The sequence below is a fragment of the Protobothrops mucrosquamatus genome, unplaced genomic scaffold, assembly GCF_001527695.2.
Source record: "Protobothrops mucrosquamatus isolate PMUCROS unplaced genomic scaffold, P.Mucros_1.0 scaffold1658, whole genome shotgun sequence".
Classification (NCBI taxonomy): domain Eukaryota; kingdom Metazoa; phylum Chordata; class Lepidosauria; order Squamata; family Viperidae; genus Protobothrops; species Protobothrops mucrosquamatus.
The window spans coordinates 43,199-62,850 of NW_015387815.1; the positions used below are offsets into that span (position 1 = coordinate 43,199).

Here is a 19,652-nt window from a genome sequence, read left to right on the forward strand (position 1 = left end):
GGAGTCTTTGCAACAAGCAATTCTTTCTTGGGAGTTTACTTCTTGTTCCTGGTGTCCCTTTTGGACTCTAATACCACATACGTTTGTCCTCCACAAACCTGTGTGACACTCTTACCATCTCCTACATTTAAGTTTTTGTTTTGTTTTCCTTTTTTTACATAACTCAAAGTGGCAGAAATAACTAATTCTCTTGCTTCCCCACAACCACCCTGCGAGGTGGATCAAGCTGAGAGAGAGGAACTGGCCCAAAGTCACTATCATTATTCTCTTTTCCATCTGAAATATTTTATTTACTTATTACACTTCTTTTACTTTTAAACGGTTTAATACATTTTATGTTAAATACTACATTGCCCCAAGTGTCTATGAGGGAGATGGTTTGATGTAGTGATTAAAGACCTCAAGTTAGGAACCGGGAGACTGAATTCTAGTCCCACCTAAGGCACAAAGCCACTGGATGACCTTGCGCTAACCACTCTTTCTCAGCCATAGAAAGCAGGTAGTAGCAAACCTCTTTTCAAAACCTTACCAAGAAAACTGCAGGGACTTTACCAGGCAGTTGCCAGAAGTCAGACAGAACAGAACAGAATAACAGAGTTGGAAGGGACCTTGGAGGTCTACTAGTCCAACCACCTGCTCAAGCAGGAAACCCTATACCATTTCAGACAAATGGCTATCCAGTCTCTTCTTAAAAACTTCCAGTGGAGGCAAGTTGTTCCACTGATTAATTGTTCTAACTTTCAGGAAATTTCTCCTTAGTTCTAGATTGCTTTTCTCCTGGATTAGTTTCCATCTATTGCTTCTTGTCCTGCCTTCAGGCGCTTTGGAGAATAGCTTGACTCCCTCTTCTTTGTGGCAACCCCTGAGATATTGGAACACTGCTATTGTTATGTATTGATGTTAATTACTTGGAAACTGTTGGAAACGGTCAAACCGCTGCACCTGTTTAAACTTAAGACTGACTGTCTACACATGCTCTTTAGCTTGTGTTTAAGCGGGAAATACTGCTTTAATTCTGTTGACCGCTGCCTAGCGGTGATCTGTATAAATAGTGGGTAAGCGGCAGTTAGTGCTGCTTCTGTGTTAACTTAATAAAAGAGTTGTTGTTTGCACCAATCGCCTCGTCAATGCTTCACCAATCCCAAAACATAACAGCTATCATGTCACCCCTAGTTCTTCTCTTCATTAAACTAGACATACCCAATTCCAGCAATCGTTCTTTATATGTTTTAGCCTCCAGTCCCCTGATCATCTTTGTTGCTCTTCTCTGCACTCTTTCTAGAGCAGGGATGTTAAACTGGCAGCCTGCGGGCCAGATGCATCATGCACAGGCCACACCCACCCCAGCTCAGCAAAGGCAAAAAATGTCATGATACATCACAATACATCACATGACACGATCAAGTTTGACACCTGTGTTCTGGAGGCTCAATATCTTTTTTACATTGTGGTGACCAAAACTGGATGCAGTATTCCAAGTGTGGCCTTATCAAGGCGTTATAAAGTGGTGTTAACACTTCATGTGATCTTGATTCTATCCCTGTTAATGCAGCCTAGGACTGTGTTGGCTTTTTTGGCAGCTGCAGCACACTGCAGGCTCATATTGTCCAAGATCCCTCTCAGAGTTAATTACTATTGAGCGAGGTACCACCTATACAGTACCTGTGCATTTAGTATTTCTTGCCTAAATGTAGAACCTTACTTTTTTCACAATTGAATTTCATTTTGTTAGATAGCGCCAAAGACAGAAGTCAAAGGCACACAGACACACACACACACTGTGGGTGCATCAGATTAACACTTTCCTTTGCTCAGTGAAGATGCAGAATGCTTCCACAAGGGAGAAATTCAACAGGTGAGCAACATGAGCCAGTGACAGATTAAGATAAAGGCGTCTTCCAAGTCAACCCTGACTCTCCACGTACAGCAGTTTTTTTGGCAACAAAAGGGAAGTGGTTTCCGCAAGTGCCATTGCATTCTGGGATTTTTGTTCATTCAGCATTAGCCTACAGCAGTCCTTGTATGGTTTGATGGTCTTCTATTAAAATGCTGATCAGACCCGAGATTGGGTGCTGCCTTGTACTATGTTAAGGCGTCAGATTAAGTTTGTTTTGTTTGATTTCCCTCCGTTCTGTGACATTTACTCTTAGGAAAGGGCGCCAAGCACAGCAGCAAGGAAAGAGAAACCAAGTGACAATTGTGATTATTTTGATGTGATACTCCGGGCTGGCACTTAGATGGCAGTCTCCTCGGGGCACATCTCCATCCTTTGATTTACTGTTCCGTAAAGTAATGTGCTTAACAATATTATGCGGAAGCCAACTGCGTCGAATGGGCGACAAAGCAAACTCGGAATTAAGGCAGGCATCGGAGGGGGGGGGGAGAAAGGCAGACGCGCTCTGGAAGAAGCCGAGAAAAGGGAAGTCGGGGGAACCGATCCCGCCGGGCCGCGCTGCTTTCTTCTGATTCGCAGAGCAGCCAGGTAAGCGGGAGGGGGCGCCTTACCTGGCTCAGGTACGGGACGGGAAGTACCTGCTGCTTTGGGATCACGTGCCTCGGAGGGGAGGAGGCGGCGGCGGCGCTGTCGTCGTCGCGGGAGAGCGACTGCTGGGTCAGAGCGAAGGTGCTTGGCCGACAGCGCGGAGCAGGTAAAGAAAGGCGGGGAGGGCGGTGGGGAGGGGGAAGGGAGAGGTTTCCTCTTCGGGGCTTGCGGACTTTGGCATCCCCGCCAGCGCAGGCGAAGGCTTGGAGCGCTGCCCGGGAGAAGGAAGGCAAGCCTGCTTCTCCTTCCCGATCCTCGGAAACCGAGGGTGGGGTGTTTTGTTTTCGCTTGCTTGTTTTTGGCCGGGCTGACCGGGCGGCGGGGGGGGAGGAGGGTGTCCCGTTATTAAGCCGGGGCTTGTGCGGGTTTTCCCTTCGAGCGAGAGCGGTTGGCGCGCGCTGCCTGGACCTTCCGAGCCCGGCCGCGGAGCCCACTTTGGCGGTTCTCCCCTACAACTTCCAGCTGTTTCCCGGGAAAGGGCGGGCGAAGCAGGTGCCCGAAATGCTAAGGGAAAACGGCTCCTTTGAACTTGCGGTGGGCTTTTGGTGCGCCCTCCCGACCTTAACTTCTGCTGGGAAGGGAAACTTCTGGGGGCATCGGGGGGGGGGGACACCCGATCGGGCCGAGGCCACGAGCAGTTCGTTGGTGCTGCTCGCTGTTTGAGCGACTTTTCGCTGGGTTGTGCTTCCTAAGCGGCCGGGTTAACCATTGAGTAACCTGCTTGAATTTTCTCGCACTCCAACCTGGGAAACCGAGTAGAGGGAGATCTTGTCTTCCGCTAGGAACGGAATTGAGAGTTGAGCCAAATCTTGTAAAGCGGGGGATGAGAAATTTATGGGCTTTTGCGATTTAGAAGATGCAGCGAATCTCTCTCCCTGTGTGTTTCACGTTGCCCTGGCTTCTTAGAAGAAAAAAGGCTGGAATTCCCTTGATCCGCACAATACATTTTACAGTTCTGTTCTTACATGTACATAGTGTAGAGATGTACTCTTAACTCCACTTTCTATTTGTAATTTCCAGCCTCATTGTTTCTAAACCATCTCCCCCCCACAGCCCACTAGACTGTGGGTTACTTTTCTGCTCACCTCTCTTTGTCTAGACTGTGCAGAGGACAAGATTTTTGAATAAATAAAAGCAGTGTCATTGGCACAGATAGGAGGTGGAATATGAGCAGGGGTAACTCCTTTGCAGTTTCTCAAAGTACTGAGGCCTTGGCTCCCTTTGCATCTGGAGAACACTCTGGAGAACTGTTTTCTGCAGAGGGGAAAAGTGACTTTTCTTGCCTTGCCAGGAAAGTTGGTCAGAATTCTGTGAAATTTAGTTGTAGGAAAGGGTGAGAAGATAATGTTCATAGAAATTGCAGACACTGGCCTGCCAGAATTGTCTGTGTTAAACTTTCAGCTGCACTGAAGTAAGCATCAGATCAGATTTTTTTTAAAAAAAAATAAGTTGGAAAGCTGTGTGCTTGTTCTCTCTGGATGGATTCACACAATGCTCTAAGCTAGTGGTTCTCAAACATGTTGATCTCGGGCTCTCTTTATATTTTTAAAATAATTATGGATTCCGAAGAACTTTGGTTTATGAGAATTTTATCAATAGATATTTACAGTATTAGAAATTAAAACTGAGAAATGTTAATTTATTTGACCTTGAACATTGCTGCTCAAATCCATAATGTGTTTTGATTTAGGCTTATTGTGATGCATGGAGTCAACCATGTGATTGTAAACCATAGTTTGAGGTTTAGGATTATATGTGAATTAGATTTCTGATGCTTGTTGAGACTTACCAAAATAGAGCGTAAGTGAATTAATCTCGCCCTTTGCTTACCTGTAACTGTTTAGAATACAGATGGATTGCCAAGATTTGAAATCATTGTGGTTATATGTGTGCTGATGGGTAGGGCCTTCATATGACTTGACCAGGCTTGAAACTTTTCAGTGATGCAAATCAAAAGGAAGAGGAAGAGGATAGGGAAGATTTACTCATACCACACAACCATAAAAGAATTGGCAGCTTCACACTGTGTTTTATAAGGGTGGAACTTTTGCTTGGACATTGCTTCATCTGAAAACTGCCCTATCTGAAATCTAGGATGGCCCAAGTTCCTTTCCCCACTAGACTTCTGAGCAGAGATCTGATGACATGATTACCTGCTCAGCAAACATAAGTATTTCCTGATCAATCTTGCTCTTTTTGAAAATGCGAAAAGTGCAGGAACTGTGATAACAAAAAGAACACAATAAAAGTCCATTTTTCTCTCTTTCATGCCTTGAAGTAGTAAAATTAACTTGAATATACCTCTGAAATAATAAGGTTCAGATTCTCAGAACTTGGTTGTTGTTAGAGAAGGTAGATCAATTCGGAACAAAGTGGAAATGATTAGGGATATCTCTAGGTTCTGTCTAACGCACAGTCAAAAGCTGCTGAAACTGGTATTAAAGATAACACTTGGTGTAAGCAGTCCCAGTATAAGTTACTCTGTGGTTAGTCCCTGTAGTGCTTGTCTTAGAAAAAGAAGTTCAAAGGTAACAGGAGAGACTCACTGGCAGAATACAGACAGTACTCTGAACTGTAGGCTAACGTCCATGGATAGGTTCACACAGGACATGAAGATAAAAAGTGGTTGGCTGACTTGGGGCTTATTTCTTCCTAAGGGAGCTTAGTTCCACACTGTGATTCCAGCGGCATGAAATCAACTTGTCTCAGTGTAAGAGAATTGGTGCCACCTTTTGACCAGTGACTCATGAAAGCTTCCTAAAGATCATGGGAATGAGTCTGTCTCACAGCTGACTTTTTGCTCTGGGCTTCCAGCATTAGAATATGGTGTCAGAAGGAAGAAGAGGGAAATAAAAAACCCTCTGAGTCAAGAGACATTCGCAACTGCAGACTTTCTGTGTGGAAATACACAGAAATTAGTTCCTGCATCTACTCCAAGAAACCACTGTAATCTAAGGCAGTGCTTTTCAACCTTTTAGGATGCAGGTAGTTCTTGACTTACGACCACAATTGAGTCCAAACTCTGCTACTTGTCAAGTGAGTTCCACCCCATTTTACAAGCTTTCTACAGCTCACTTAGTAACACAATTGTTAAGTGAATCTGGATTCCCCATTGACTTTGCTTGTCAGAAGGTTGCAAAAGACAATCACATGACACTGGAACATTGGAACCCTTATAAATATGGCTGCCAAGTGCCCTAATTTTGATCTCATGACCATGGGGATGCTGCAATGATCGTAAGTGTGAAAAATGATCATAAGTCACTTTTTTCAGTGCAGTTGTAACTTCGAACAGTCACTAAATGAAAGATTGTAAGTTGAGAACTGTCTGTATAAAATATACTTGGATTATCAATTATTCATAGAATCTAGATTCATCTTGGTAGAAACAAAACACACCTTTTATTTTATTGGTGGCTGTCACTAAGGACTTACTTAAAGTGTCAGGGATTTAGCTTGGTTCCTTGGTTCCCACATTTCCCACAGGAGCCAAGCTAAAAGTGGTACATTTACTATCTTTTGAGATCCACTCATGTAAAGGAGTTTTTCCTTGCTAGCCAGATGTCAGCATGAGTTAAGGCCCAAGGTGAGTCCTTCCTAAGTAAATCATTGGGAGTTTTATGAAAATAAGGATGTAATTATTTCAAGAGCTAGATGGATAATTTGTTAAAGTGCAAGGAACAAAATAACTTGTTGACACTAAAATATTCATTTTTTAATGAAAGAAATATTTATAGATATTAGAAGTAACCATTTACAGTAGGCATATTCTTACTGGCTGGGGGTGATACTGATATGTAAAGTGAGAAGTACTGTAAAATAGGTTTATGGATGCAAATTATGGATCACTAATTACAAATTATTCTTGGAGGAACTGATTATGATTTTTAGGCTCAATTCACACATTACAGGAAAGCATAATGTAATTTGGTTTCAATCCAGCATGTTCCATGAACCCAAGTGATTACACTTTATTCAATAAACCCGAGTTAAACCAACCTGAGAGGTAATATGATCAGCAATATGCAATGTAATTTGATTTCTAGCAATGTGTTTTGGCTCAGGCTTCCAGTGATATAATTGCTGTAGAACCTTAGCTCAATCCTTTTGCCATAGAAGTATTGTATTGTATTGTATTGTATTGTATTGTATTCTTTGTGAATGGCTACCTTAAATTACTTACTGGTTGAGCTCTTCACAAATTGTTTTAAGCTATAATGAGCCTGGATGATTGCAGCCTGATTTAGGTGCTGTTTCTCCCCTCCCTGCTAATTGCAGTGGGGAACAAGTAATTTTCATAAAGATTGTCCAGGACAAAGTGGTCTTGACATGCTTCCCAGCAGCCGTTTTTTTTATCAAGGTGGCTGTTTCTCTGAAATGCTGGGACCTTGGATTCATGAAGCCCAGTGTTTATTGGAAGCCTGCCCATGAACCTGATCAGAGCAAATGGTTGTTGGTTCCTGGTGTCCTGAGCAAGCACTGGAGCAGAAGATAATGGGCAGCCTTGCAAGCTTTCCTTATGGCAAAGGGCTATTGAACATAGCTGCCCTTTTGGTAATTGGGCAAGCTTTCTTATGCCATTCCTTTTGCCTGTGAAAGTTTTTCAATAAACATGTCCTCAAATTATATCCACTTTTACCTATTCATAAAGTGAGGCGAGCAAAGCTTTTAATGCACTGTGCAGAGGCTGCTTTAAAGTTAGTATTCATAGAAGGTGAAACCACTATCAATATCACATGCACACTTTTATGCACAAGGAACATAGGCTAAGATGTAAATGCTTTATCTACATGTTACATTAGATTAGAATATATCCAGAACTGTTAATACAACTTGCATCTGGAGTAATCCTTGGTTTACAAGTTTAAGGTCAGATTAATTTGGATCCTTTCAGGGTGATCAAGTTACATTTCTCTTCCCATGAAAGGGTGTGTATATGTGTGCATGCGTGCATGCATGAGTGTTCAAAGGGCAAAGTGGAGGTAAATCTGAAAGCTGTGCTGAGGGAACAATATAGTATTTCTTTGGGCAGGCCTAAAGTAGCTCTTTAGGTCCCTGCTACTGTGCATTAAGCAATGAAAGTCACTGCCATAGGACATGGTAACGCTTTCAGAGATGGCTAGTGGTGTATTCATTGGTGGCTATTAGCCACAGCCTTTTGTTTGCTTCACGGCTTGTCTTGCTTGGGAACTTTTCCAGAGCATCTTGTGGGGTGATTGCTGGCAGACTGCCAGATGAGGTGGATGTGTGATCCGACTCAGTAAATAAATTCCTCTGGTGTGCTGATTATTAAGCAATCCGGTTTTGCTTTCCGCCCAGGAAATGAAGCAATTGCTGATGTGCACTCCCATTGAACTAGAAACTTGAGGGTATGTTCTCTCCTGACAGTCTGGCAGGCAGTTGACGGGGTTCCTGGAGTGAAGAAATCATGCATGGACCTGGCTAATTGGGAAACAGTCTGTTCTGTTTTTTAGAAAAGAAAGAAAAACTTAACGTAAATATCCAACTATAAAGATTTGAAATCGTTGCGGTGGGTTAAAATAATTAAGAAGTGTAAAACTGGGAGAGAAAAAATAGCAATGAGTTTTGTTTAAAGATTGATTTGTAAATACTATATATGAGCAGCTAGGCTTTCCTATTGTTGGCTGGATATCCAATTTCTGGAGCCCTCCCCCCTTCCTATTATGTTGGTATATCAACAGAGCAAAAGCAAAACTCAATTTCTCTCCACCACCACCCCACTTTGACAAAGTCCTTGATGTTGTAGTACAGATGAGTGAACAACATCTACTGGGCACTCTTCTTTTGAAATGTTAATTAATTTACCTTTTGGCGAATTGGCTTCCTGTGAATACAAAATAACTCTTTATTCCCACCTTATCCTGAAGGTTTGAGGAAAGATCTCACTAAATTTATTCATTTATTAGATTTTTATCCCCTCTTTATTACTTTATAAGTAACTCAAGGTAGTTGAACATACCTAATGCTCCTCCTTCCTCCTGTTCCTGAATCAGTGTCCTCCGCAATTCCCTTTATCAGTCCGAGGGGGCATGCTGGTTATGACCTACATGTAAATTATTGACTAGTCCGGCTGGGGAACACTCATTGCTGTGTATTTGTTTGGTTTTATCCATCCTTGCTGAGTGATGTGAATCAAAACATAACTTGCTCAAAGCCCTTGGACTGTTCTTCTTCTGGGTCTCAGTCCAGCTTCCACTGGGCTGCTTCTCTAAGGAACATAATTTAAAATAGGGGTGAGCATCTAGCAGGGTCATCTAGCCCTTCAGCACTCTCCAGTTGCACTGCTGACATTGGGAGTAAAAAGGTTAGGTGTTTGGTGGAGAGATATTGTTGCTACGAAAATAAGAGCCCAGCCCTATTTATATGGTAAAACTTAATTTTCCTGACTTATTCCTTATGCCCTCAAAGTAAAAATGATTTACCCATGTTAAATCTTAATGCTTAGTCTTTACATCTCCCTTCATTCCATTCTGAGGACATATTGCAAGGTAGGGCAATACTGTTATAATTTATATGTAGTTCTTAATTTGCACCATTTGTTTAGCAATCTTTCAAGGTTACAACCGTGGTCCCCACACTTGCAGTTTCCCCATGGTCATGTGCTCAAATTTAGTTGCTTGACAACATGTATTTATGACGGTTGGGCAGCATGCCATGTCATGCGATTGCCATTTGTGAACCTCCCAGCTGGTTTCTGACAAGCAATGTCAAGGGGAGAAGCCAGATTTGCTTAAGGATCAAAAGAGTTACTTAACCATTGCAGTGATTCGCTTAAAAACAATGGCAAAAAAAGTCATAAAATCGGGCGCAACTCACTTGTTTAGCAACAGAAATTCTGGTCCCAACTGTGTTCATAAGTTGAGGACTAGCGGTACAGTTTGTGAGTTAATGGGTATCTTCCTTAAAGTCCCCTTAATAAATTCATGCTGGAGTTGAATTTTCAATTGGGACTTTCTGGTGTAGAACTACGGCACTCAGGCTTCCATCCTTTGTGATATGCTTATTACATATAGCTCCATCCTATACCTCACTCGTGTTACAGGTAGCTTTTGACTTGCAATCACAATTGAGCCCAAAATTTCTGTTCCTGAGCAAGACCATTGTTAAGTGAATTTTGCCCCATCTTATGACCTTTCTTGCCACAGTTGTTAAGGGAATCACTGCAGTTGTTAAGTTAGTAAGTCAATCTGGCTTCTTCATTGAGTTTGTTTGTCAAAAGGTCACAAAAGGTGATCACATGCCCCCAGGACACTGACACTGTCATAAATACATGCCAGTTGCCAAACTTTGATCATGTGACCTCAGGGATGCTGCACTGGTTGTAAGTGTGAAAAACAATCATATCTTTTTTCTCCTGTAACTTCCAACGATCACTAAACAAATAGTTGTAAGTTGAGAACTTACCTGTACTCATAGATTTCAGTGGAACAATTTCTAGATGAACCTGTATAAGAATGTAACCCTGGTCCCTTGAGCACCCTGGCCTGTCTGCTTTTTTTTGGCCCAGATGGCAGTATGGCTCATTTCCAGTGATCGCTCCAGGCACCTTCCTTTTTTCTGCCCAGAGGGGGATTGAAATGTGCATTAAGATTACTTTTTTATATGCATCAGGAGAGGGGAGAGGGAAAGCAGCAAAAAAAAAAGTCAGTGATGGGTGGATTTTGAAAACCTGATGTAGTTGGGTATTGAGAAAGAGTGAGTGAATGGAAGTACTGAGTTACAGATTCGAGATCATTTGCTAAGACTGCCATGGATGGCAGGAAAGGTAAAATTGGTCCTGACTGTTTCCTTGAGTTGTTACTCAACAAACAATAATTAGGGCATGCAATTTGGGGGAATGATAGACTAAGAAAAACATCTCTCCTTGTCGCAAAGTTCAGGGATATGGAAGGAGAAGGCAGCAAATGTAATGGATGGATGGGATCAGGGAGATAATTGGGATGTCCTTGGAAGAATTGCAGAGGATGTTTGCCCATATAATCACCAGGGTTGGGCCTGACTTAATAGCCCTAACTAACCAAATATAAGTAATAAATGTTGAAGTATTTCCATCTCAGTGGAACGTATGTAATTTTTTGTGGGGACAGCAACAAGCAAGGATGTCTGGGGAGATTCTCAGTCATTTGGGTCATAGTTGCCTCAAAGGTATTTTTTTTTCTGGGCTGTTTTTTTTTTTGTTGTTTGAGGAAGAAGAAGAAAATGTTTCGCTTCTCATCCAAAAAGCTTTATCAGTTCTGATGACGGGAGAGAGGGGAATGGGAGGATAGGTAGTGACAATTGAGAGTGGATGGTAGAGGGATGGAAGGATAAGTTCTGATAGAATGGTGGGATGTGTGGAAGGATTATATTCCTTTGCAGTCTTCTGGTCTCTTCAGGCAGCACAGTTTGCCTCACATGAAATACTGAAACAGTACTTTCATCTGAATGGGATTTTTCATCAAATCTCTTTTGATTTTGTAGTTTTCCATTTTTTTAAAATAACAAATTATTTGATTTTTCAAATGTATTAATGATTTAACATATAAAAGGGGGGAAAACACCATACAACAACATAGAAAAAACATAAATAAAAATAAACTAATAAGAGAAAAAACTGTTAGAATACCTAAATATAAAATGAAAAGCTCAATTCTTAAACAAATTGAAATTCAATCAGATAAAGAACAATTGAATGACTGACCTCAGTCTAGTTCATATTCCATCCAGAGATTTATGTCAAGTGTGAAAGAATAAAACAATATGTTTAGTTGTATCCCCTGTATAGGAAAGCTAAATCTCCATAATTGATTTTTCAAATGTGATTTAACTTCACATTCACATCTTTAACGTTTGTTTTCTCAGAAACTTAGTGAATATTAAACCAAAATAACGGCACAAGAAAACAAGGGCAAAATGTGTGAGTTGTGTCTCTTCCAAAATATTATATTTCTGATATATAGAAACCCAATCTATACAACATACAAGTAGTCCTCAATTTATAACCATTTGTTTAATGACTATTTGAAGTTACAACGGCACTGAAAAAAGCGATTTATGACCATTTTTCACACTTATGACAGATGTAGCATCCCCATGGTCACATAATCAAAATCCGGCCGCTTGGCAACTGGTTCATATTTATGACAGTTTCAGTGTCCTGGGATCATATAATCATCTTTTGCAACCTTCTGATGAGCAAAGTCAATGGGGGAAGCCACTGAACAACCACATTACTAACTTAACAACTGCAGGGATTCACTTAAGAACTGTGGCAGGAAAGGTTGTAAAATGCAGCACTTTAACAATTATCTTGCTTAGGAACAGAAATTTTGGGCTCAGTTGTGGTCCTAGGTCAAGGACTACCTGTATTGTGTGGTGCATCTAATATTCTTCAGAAAAAATCTTTGGTTGTGTTAATTACATTTTAAGATTGCAAGATAGGGTTGCTTTATTAAAACAAGATATTGCAGCTCTTTGTTCTAAATTACCTGTAGGTTATATCTATCTAACCTTATATCTATCTAAGTGCTATTTTTCAGTTATACATAAAAATTAATAGTTGTTTGGGAACCTCCAACTCTTTTTCCAACAATATTAATCATGTAGGAGTTTGGGGCACTGCTAACGCATGTCTCAAATTGCAACATCAGAATAAGACTTTATATTGCTGTTTTCAGGTTTATGCTGTCCATATTTAAATCATTTTTTTTACTATAATCTGTTGAATGGGAAATGAGACAGAATCAGCCTTGTAAATGAAAAAAGTAATACTGTATTAGCTTGTTTAGCCAATTGATTAATTATGTGTCACCAAAGCATTTTTTACTTCCAGCGATCACAGATAATCTGCATGATTAGTCAAATTACTGGTTTATTCTTGCTCCCATTTTAGGTGTCCTTGCCTGCATATAAACGATTCAGAAAATCGTTTAGGCAGAGCTCTAAAATAATCCAGTAGTAATCCAGTAAACTATAAACCAAATCCAGAGATCTTGTTAAGCCACAGTTGTAATAAATAAGCTAATAAACAATGGTATCAAACTCTGGCTTACTTACTTAAACAATCCATGGGTTACCACTGGTGCCATCAAGAATCATTCTAAGCTATAATGGCTAAAAGAAGTGTGCTCTATCAACAAGAAGCAACAGAGTATTCTGACTTTCTTGCATATGTGCTTGAATGCTGCTTGTCACTTAGCACTTTGCAAACTATGCTTCATGTTTCTATAAGGGTATGCTTTAAAATACTTCAAAAGATAGTTGTGAGAAATTAAATGCAGGCAATGTCTCCCAGGAACAAATTTATGAATAACAATTTATGGAGCAACATACATTTATGGAGGATTATATTACGTTGCAGGACAGAATGACTGATCTATTGTCCCATTTTTGTGTGTGGATGTGGGGTGAAAAAATTATCAGAATTGCCATGTTGGTGGAGAGCAGAATGTTCTGTGGCTATACCAAAAAATGCAGCAAGCCAGTTGCATTCCTGTTCCAGATCCCTAATGTGTGTTCATTCAGACCATTTGTTCAATGGAAGAAATATCTTCTGATGATTCCAGACAATTTCTGAGTTGTACTAAGATTGTGGGAGGCCCAGATTCAAATCTAGCAGTTGCCTAAATATTTGGGTATCATTCACTTTGTCTCTTTCTTTTCCAGGGGCAAACAAGCCTGGTGTCTCTCTCTCCCAGGACTTTCTTGCAGCAGAAGAACTACTTGAAGAACTACCTTTGGGAAGTCGCTGCAGTACAGGCAGAAGTTGGTGCCAGCAGCCTTTCTCCTGCGGCAGTGGGGACTTCCTCCCCTCATCCTGTCCCTCTCCTGGCTGGAGAGGTGGGCAATGGCTGGACAACTTGCACTCCTTCTGACAGTGTCTCTCCAGTCCCTTTTGCATCCTGCATGGGGTCAGGGTGGGTGAGCTACCTTTGCTGCCATAAAGGAAAGAAGAAAGGGCTGGCTAGAATTTGGGGAGGGAATTTGGCATCTCTGCTGGCTGGTGGTTTGTACAGTTGCCTGTCTGCTAAATGATTGCCTCAAAGAGTGGATTGTGTCCAACAGTCAGAATGTCTTCTCTAAATTACTCCTCCCCTCCCTCCCGAAACATTGAAAGTCTGCATCTGCAACAGTTTGGACAGTAAATATCCAGCTTATACTACAAATTCTAGGAATTCTATCTCCTGTTGAAGTATGATTGGCTTTCATTGATTGGCTTTATTTTGATATCTTAGACCATACAGTATTTAGCAAGAGTGCAATGTCATAGTTAAACAGTGCTCCATGTAAGGTATCATTATATACTTATTTTTATTTGATTTGTTCTACTTACAAACCCCCTCAAATGCTAAAGCAAATCTAAGGGAATAGGCAATAAATTAATGAAAACATTTGAGGGGGGAAAAACTGAAAAAAAAAATCAATAATAAACCAGATACTGTACCATTAAATACCATGTTGGGAGAAAACAGCATAAATAATAAACCAATTAAAATATTCAGTTATCAAATTAAATATGGAGCCAGAAATCACTTTGCCCCAAGGACTGCTGAACAAAGCCAAGTCTTCAAGCTTTCTGAAAATCCAGCAGAGTCTGGATCAGTGTTTCTCAACCTTGACAATTTTAAGGCATGTGGATTTTGCTGGCTGTGGAATTCTGGGAGTTGAAGTCCACATGCCTTAAAATTGTCAAGGTTGAGAAACACTGGATGCAATCCCAGCAGGCATGGGTGTAGCCATATAGAGAATGGCTGCCGCGAGGCCCTGTTAGATTGCAAGCTTTAGTGTAGGACCAGGAACACCTGCTTTCATTGTTTATTTTGAGAAAGCTCCATTTATTTAAATTTAATTAAGCTGAATTCAATTTAACCCTTGAACGTTTGATTGTTTTGCATAGCCTTCGTTCTGAACTGGATTTTAAAACTTGGAAGAGTTTGAATACAAACATTTCAACTTTATTGTTATTCTGTTGCACAAGCTACCTTAGGGGACTTTAGTCCATAAAGGTAGCTTAGAAATAGTTGTAATAAATAAATTATGCAACATTATGGACACAATCTATTAAATTTGAAGTGTCACGATTTGCCAAACAGTTATAAATACATATTTGACTTCCATTTTGGTAGAGCGGAGGGGCAAATTAGTTTGTGTTCAGAGAGATCACAATTATGTATGCACCTTGTTCTTGTAGTTTTGATTTCTCTGCAGTCTGAGAAAGCCGGTAGCCTTAAAATTTCTGCTCATTCAAATATAGTGAGACATTAAAATAATAGATCAACTAAAAGCAGAATCCTTTTCTTTCCTCTGTGGCTGAATTCTGAATTCTGAATCTCTGAATTCTTTGGCTCTTGGCTAGATCTCACCTACAAATTGCAAAACAGTTTCAGGGTATAGCTCAGACTCCTTCAGGCCAGGGAATGAGATCTGGCTAAATCGTTAGTGCCCTCCTATCATCTGGGCGTGGATTCTCTGAAACTTGGAAAGACTGCTGAAACCTGGTGGCTCCACCTCGTACCTTCTCATACCTGGAACAGTGCTCAGGCCAAGGCAGAAACGGAATGCCTGGGAGCAGAAACTGTTCAAACATGAGCCACACCTGCCCCAAGAGCAAGGTGAAAGCATGTCAATGGAAGTTTCTTTAAAAACAAAACCACCAGCAATTCCGTAGTCAAGGGAGTCATTTCCTAAATGTTGCATTTCTGGGTGAGGTTTAACAATCTTGCTGGTATTTGGGACATTTTAAAAAGGGAACTCATGGATGGAGTATTCAGTTTGAAAAGATTGTTGAGCCCTGTGATAAAACACAGATTGCCAAATTAGTCTGAAAATGTATTTATGTTGGCAGGATTTGAATTAAACTCTGTGGAAGTGGTGTATCTATGTTTCTGCTTCCCTAATGCCAAAACATTAACTTGGGTATAAATAGGGCAGGCAATATCCCAGTAGTAATTGTCTAAGGACCTAGTGGTGAGCTTGAATGTTTGAAACAACCAACTCTAACTAGCATTGGGAATTAGTGAATGATTGAAGCTATTCCTTAACGACCATTTCTTTCTGGCACTACTACCCTGGATTGTCCATGGATATTTATCGGTTTCACACACAGAACTACTATATCTCATTGTTTTTATTCAAACAAAAAAGAAACAATCCAGGTGAACAGGTTGGAAAACCACCTATTTGCCACATTACAAAGATGCCTGGGTATATTATGTCATAACGGTTAGTCACTGGGTGGCGTTGCATTTAGTTGTGTATGGCTGGATAAAAAAAAAATCCCATTAGCTTGGATAAATTTGATTTCTTGGCTGGTGTGTTATTACAAATCAACTTGAAGGAAAGACATGAATGGAGTATCATTGAGATCTGTGCTGAACCCTATGATGTTCCATAATTTTATTCCTGATTTAAATGCTTCTATAGAGTGTTTTTTAAAATCAGACTGGAGATCTAAAGCCTGTTTTATGCTCCTGCATTTAGGTCCAAGAATAAAGGCAACTGAGTAAGGTGGCAACAATGTGTATGAAAAGTCTAACGGCCGACATTGTTGACAAGCTGACCATGATCCAGCAAAGTGGCAGAACCACTAATAGTAAAGACTAATTTTCATTCAGCAGTGCTTTCATATGCAATACCATGTCCTATTTATGGTTAAATGGTATTTTAAGAAAAAATGCCACTGGAAAGTCCAGAAAAGCAGCCACGATGGTGAGGGGCATAGACATGACAGAATAGGGAAGAAATTGACTATACAGTATGTGTAGGGTTGAGGAGAGAAGATTGGAGTGATATGATATCAATTGTCAAATATTTTTTGGGGGGGAAATAACATCTAGAAGATGGAGCAGAATTCTTTTTTGTGTTCCAGAGAACAGAAACTATTCCTGAAGACAAATTAGATGTGCAAACCCAATTAGAAGGACTTTCCTAATAGACACCAATTTTGAATAGACTGTGTTATGAGACCGTGTCCTTATTTTTACTGGAGGGACTTAGGGAGAGCTTCAGTAGTCTCCTATCTGGAATGCTGTAGTTTGTAATGGAGAAGTGTTGTACAACATCATCAGCAAGATTTCTTCCATGGCATTAGAGCCAGGTATGAGGCCCTTCCTGTATTTCTAATGCTGTTTTATGTCTCTCCAAGGTTCCTCCACTGACAACAGTACTGCGGGGTCTACAGCGGCGCCATCCACTTCTTCCAAAGGCCTCTCGGTAGGTGTCTCGGAATGTGAGCTTAGTTACTAATAGTTCTTGAGGGAAAGGAATAGTAACCCTAGAGCAATTTCCCTTCTTTCCAGTGAATGAGAAGAAGAACACAACTGGTGTTTGTGTTTGATATGGTAAAATTGGGTGACTCGAGGATTGATCATTATACTAATATAAGATTGGCAATGTGGAACATCACCACTAGATGGTGCCTATTGACTCACAAAGTACTCCACTTTTTAAAAGAGACAAATCTTGAAAGATAGTTGTGTTCTCACATGAGTACTTATAAAAGTCTGACTGTTTTCAGTATATTATACACAAGCACGAGAATGCATTGGCAGTGGGAGGCTGGATTTGAGCTGTACTTTTGGTATTGGAAACAAACAAATATAGAAAATCTTGCACAAATTCTCTTTCTGTCTGTGTGACCATCCATCCTACCATAATTGATAAGGGCTCTGAGCCTGAAAAGAAGCTGTGGCAGTTTGGTGAATCAAATAATGAAGCAGTGTGTCTTTAATGTGATTCTTAAAGCAGCTGAATCTTTTAAGCTTTAAAGATGACAATCTGTTTGTTTTATGGAGAGTAGAGGTGCTCGGCTTGTGTGAGATCTCAAATATCTTTTCTAAATATGTGCTCTGGCTTAGCACATAAGCAAAGCTGTGGTTTTGGATAGTGACATTTTCTTTAGAGAGTCCTCGAGTTTACAGCCGCTCATTCAGCGACTGTTAAAAATTACAACGCCACTGAACGAGGGATCCTTATGATGGATCCATGAAGTTGTGCCCATTGCAGCTTCCTTGCAGTCACGTAATAACTATTTGTGAACTTCCCTGGTCACTTCCCACAAGCAAAGTCAAGGGGAAGCCACCAGGGAAAAACCACAAGCTGTTACCATGTTTGTTTTTTCCACTTTTTTTCCAGAGGAACCCCACTAGGGAGTATGTCTGCAATATCCCCCTGCCTCCCGTGCTCCTTAACGTCAGGTGGTCCAGAGGTTATGACACTAACCGGGACTCCTGGGGTTTATGCTTTATGACTATATTGCTTAGCAACAGCAATCCCAGTCCCAATTGCCGTCATAACTCATGGACTACCACTGCTGATTTGTACAGCACAGACTGCAAGGGGTGGGCAGCAGCTTTTCCATGTTGGGCTCTGCCCTGCTCTGTTTGTGTGCTGAACAGCAACTAACTCTGCTCTCCTTCTTCAACTCTTCCTCTGTGCAGAAGGCGGAACTGGAAGCTGCCATAGCTGTGCCGTGTGTTTTTATAGGCCTCCTGCTAATTGGCCTTTTGGTTTTCATGGGACTCAAAATTCGGGAGAAGCGCCAGACAGAAGGGACCTATCGGCCCAGCAATGAGGAACAGGCAGGTACCCGGGTGGAACCGCAGACCAACCTCAAGCTGCCTCCAGAAGAGCGACTTATCTGACAGAGGGAAAAAGAACTCAATTTTGGTGTGCTTAGCACACTGGACTAAAAAAAAAAAAAAAAAAGACTGAGGAACGGACCTGTGAAACTAAAAGACCCCCAGTATGAATGGTTGGCAGCATTTCCAGCTGGCTGGCTAGCTGTGAATAGCTGTCAGCAGAGAAGTCCTAAATGCCAGAAAGAGGATTTGAAGGCAGCCCGGGAGCTGTGAGACCCGGTAGAGATGCAAGATGGGATCCTGCTCTCTGCACCCAGAAAGAAAAGGCCCACCCTGATGCTGTGGGAACTGACCGTGCTGGTTGGATACCCTCTGTTTTCACTGTCCTCAAGGACAAGTCGTCCGTCGTCTTCTTCCTAGACAAAGATTGACTGTGCAGCCAGTGGGAACGGCTGAAGGGAGAAGGATAGGAAGGCTGCTGCCTTGGCCCGACTGGTGGATTCTGGGAGGGGATTTTGCTTTTCAAGTGTGGGCTTTTTTTAAGTGTGTGTTGTCCTCTGCTTTTAAGAATACCACTTTCTAATAAAAGGCAATCTCCCTTTTTTGTTGAGGGAAAAACATGGCACCACTTCATGAACTCTGTGGTGGGGAAGGGGTTAATGAAACTCAGTTGCTCGGTAGAAAGTTTAATCTGAAATGATCTCAATGCATAAATGGAGGACATCACTCACACCAAGCAATAAAATGAAGGAAACCATAGAAAGTCTCATTCAATCTTATCAAGCCATCTAGAAATTTTGCTAGACCTCACACATATTAAACATGCTGTCTCTTTATTCTTCGGTTACAAGTTACACCTTTCGTGTGTCTCATTTTGAAACTCTGGGTCATTCAATTTATATCCTATTTTTATTTTCTGTAACTCAAGGCTGGGTGTATAAAGCCCCTGCCTCCTGTTTTCTCAACAATCACCACTTTGGAGGTGGGCTGGGCTGAGAGAGAGAGGGCGACTGGCCCCAAAGACCCAGCTGGCTTTCCTGCCTGAGGGAGGACTCTCTCTACCCGCTTTTCTGGGCCTTGGCGTAGAGTGCAGGCAGTGTTTCTTTGATGCAGTGATGAATTAACTCTGGAATGAGGGCATAAAGAGACATCCAGGCTTCTGTACAGGTAATCCTTGTCTTATGCCTGTCTTTTAGTGATCATTCAAAGTTACAGCAGCATAGAAAAAAAGGTCACTTTTGACTGGTCCTTGCACTTACAACCATAACAGCATTCCTGCTGTCACATGATCAGAATTTGGGCACTTGGCATATATTTACGATGGTTGTGACAATCCCAGGGTCATGTGACCATCCCAGGGTCATGTGACCACCTGTGACAATCCCAGGGTCATGATCTTTCCATTCAACTTTTGACAAGTTAAAGTCAATGGAGAAAGCCAGATCTGCTTAACAACTGCGGCGAAAGGTCTTAAAATCAGATGCGACTCACTTAATGACTACCTCATTTAGTGACTGACGTCTTGGTACCAA

General features: G+C 41.3%; 1 protein-coding gene across 1 annotated transcript; it reads left to right on the forward strand.

Annotated features, from left to right (window-relative positions):
- Positions 1-1,820: 1,820 nt before the first annotated feature.
- Positions 1,821-18,877, forward strand: CRB3 (crumbs cell polarity complex component 3). The gene is made up of 5 exons (XM_015822735.1): positions 1,821-1,855; positions 2,515-2,648; positions 13,208-13,381; positions 16,686-16,753; positions 17,980-18,877. Exons 1-5 carry the CDS (start codon positions 1,821-1,823, stop codon positions 18,181-18,183), a joined length of 615 nt encoding a protein of 204 aa, XP_015678221.1. The 3' UTR covers positions 18,184-18,877.
- Positions 18,878-19,652: the final 775 nt, after the last annotated feature.

Bases quoted from the DNA above. Each gene is read 5' to 3' on its own strand.
- CRB3 (XM_015822735.1), top strand. From the start codon at position 1,821: ATGCAGAATGCTTCCACAAGGGAGAAATTCAACAG. The intron at 1,856-2,514 runs GTGAGCAACATG...TACCTGGCTCAG, and splicing joins ACAAGGGAGAAATTCAACAG to GTACGGGACGGGAAGTACCT. The intron at 16,754-17,979 runs GTAGGTGTCTCG...TCCTCTGTGCAG, and splicing joins CTTCTTCCAAAGGCCTCTCG to AAGGCGGAACTGGAAGCTGC.